Source organism: Mercenaria mercenaria, unplaced genomic scaffold (genome assembly GCF_021730395.1).
Source record: "Mercenaria mercenaria strain notata unplaced genomic scaffold, MADL_Memer_1 contig_4725, whole genome shotgun sequence".
Classification (NCBI taxonomy): domain Eukaryota; kingdom Metazoa; phylum Mollusca; class Bivalvia; order Venerida; family Veneridae; genus Mercenaria; species Mercenaria mercenaria.
Genome location: NW_026462976.1, coordinates 52,299 through 54,637, shown reverse-complemented (window position 1 = coordinate 54,637; position 2,339 = coordinate 52,299). Strand labels below are relative to the sequence as shown.

At 37.8% G+C, this 2,339-nt stretch overlaps 1 protein-coding gene across 1 annotated transcript; it reads left to right on the top strand.

Annotated features, from left to right (window-relative positions):
- Positions 1-575: 575 nt before the first annotated feature.
- On the top strand, positions 576-2,133 carry LOC128554111 (uncharacterized protein K02A2.6-like). Its single transcript, XM_053535354.1, has 2 exons — positions 576-717; positions 806-2,133. Exons 1-2 carry the CDS (start codon positions 576-578, stop codon positions 2,131-2,133), a joined length of 1,470 nt encoding a protein of 489 aa, XP_053391329.1.
- Positions 2,134-2,339: the final 206 nt, after the last annotated feature.

The following is a 2,339-nucleotide window of genomic DNA, read 5'->3' as shown; positions in this document are numbered from 1 at the left end:
AATCCCATTTTGATAGATTCAATGCAAGTTTTGAGCGAATGTATTGCATATGTCACTTCATTGTGTGACATTTTCAGCCTGCAGATTTTGTTGCTTCTGAGATAAAAAGGAGTAAAACGCAGGTTTCAGGACACTAAAGTTTGAGGCAAAAATGGCCCTAAATGAACACCTTGCGCGACCTGTACCGTATTATCTGCAAATGACTGACCTAAAACACATGCATATTTTGAAAGCATGTGGCCAGACATCGATTCAAGTACATATACTTTAAACAATAACTACTCGTACGCAGGAATCCTCAGTTCTATAAACATCATAAATAACCAGTTGAATATAAATGCCTTAAAAGTGCATCTGTCTATTTTATTTAAAAAACGTACCCGGGCCAAATGCGAAACTGGCCTCTGCCACTTAAACCATGTAGTATACCCTCTGCAGTTGTAACTTGTTAAAGCAATGAGTAATAAACTATAAAACAATAATCTCTTCTCTCTTAATCCTGTAAAGACATAACAAAGTGGCGACGAGGATAAGTGGAATTTACATTTAAATTCTAAATTAATGAATTGATAAAAATGGCTGGATATATTGGAAAAATTGAGCCATATGATGAAAACATAGATTCCTGGATTTCGTACGAGGAGAGACTTGTGCAATACTTTTCGGCGAATGACATCGAAGACGGAAAACGAGTTTCTGTCCTTCTTACATTGATCGGTGGAAAAACTTATAGTTTATTACGAAACTTATGTTCGCCGATGAACCAGCAGACAAGTCGTATGATGAATTGACAACGCTGTTAAAGGAACATTTGGCACCCAAACCGTTAGTTATATCGCTGAGAGATTTAGATTTCATAAACCAAATCAGGGTACAGGTGAAAGTGTGCAAGATTACATAGCTGTTTTACGGAAGTTATCAGAGCACTGTGATTTTGGTGATACGCTAAATGATACCTTGAGGGACAGATTTGTGTGCGGTTTGAGGGAAGCAAATATTCAAAAACGGTTGCTGTCAAAAACAGACTTGACATTACAAAAAGCCATCGAAGAAGCGGTAGCTATGGAAACGTTAGCAAGAGATGCGTCAGAATTACGAACATCGGCAGAACAAGTGCACAAGACTGCAAGATTTCCGGTAAAGACAAAAAAGCCCGAAAAACCGAAACAGACTCCACCTTTGTTCGATCCCTGTAAACATTGTGGTAAAACAAACCACCAGGCAAACAAATGTTATTTTAAGAACAAAAAGTGCCACATCTGTAAGAAAACGGGACATCTGAAAAATGTATGCAAATCAAACAAAGTGAAGTCAGTAAGTGATGAGAAATATGACATCAATTATGTTAATTCGGTACGTGGTCGTTCATCAAACAAAATTTGGATTACGCCGGAAATTGACAATATTCCTGTAAAAATGGAACTTGACACTGGCTCTGCTGTTACATTGATATCCAAAGAGGAATTCCAAAAATTGTTTGGAAATAAGGATTTGGACAGACCAACGTCAATATTAAGGACGTATCCAGGTGAAGAAATCACACAAGCAGGGACAAAATTAGTACGTGTCAAGGTAAATGACCAATCTAAAATTTTGCGGATTTGTGTCATGATGATAAATGAAAAAGGGCCAGCTTTATTCGGAAGAGACTGGTTACAGCAAATCCAGCTTGACTGGAAGAACATTTTACAGGTAAATACAATTGACAATAATAAATTAAAGAGTCGCTTGAAGGAAATACTAGATGGACACCGCTCAGTATTTTTCGAGGGCATCGGAAAAGTTAAGGGCATGCAGGCAAGTTCATCGCTCAAAGAAAGTACAACTTCAAAGTTCGTCAAAGCAAGACCAGTTCCATACATACTGAAGCCGAAAATCGAGAAAGAACTTGAAAATCTCGAACAACAGGGAATTATTTCGAAAGTAAATAACAGTGACTGGGCAACTCCAATTGTTCCTGTAGTAAAACCAAACGGAAACGTGAGAATATGTGGTGACTTTAATGTTACTGTAAACCAAGCGCTTAAAGTAGACAAATATCCTCTCCCAAGAATTGAAGATATTTTCGCAAATTTATCTTCAGGGCAAAAATTTACGAAACTGGATTTACGACAAGCCTATCTCCATCTGTAAGTCGACGATGAAAGCAAAAAGCTCCTAACAATAAATACGCATAAGGGACTGTATTCGTACAGTAGACTTGTCTACGGAATATCTTCAGCGCCGTCAATATGGCAAAGAACGATTGAACAAATCCTCCAAGGAATTGATGGAGTACAGTGCATTCTCGATGACATGGTCATTACCGGTGCTACTAACGAGGAACATTTTAAAAATCT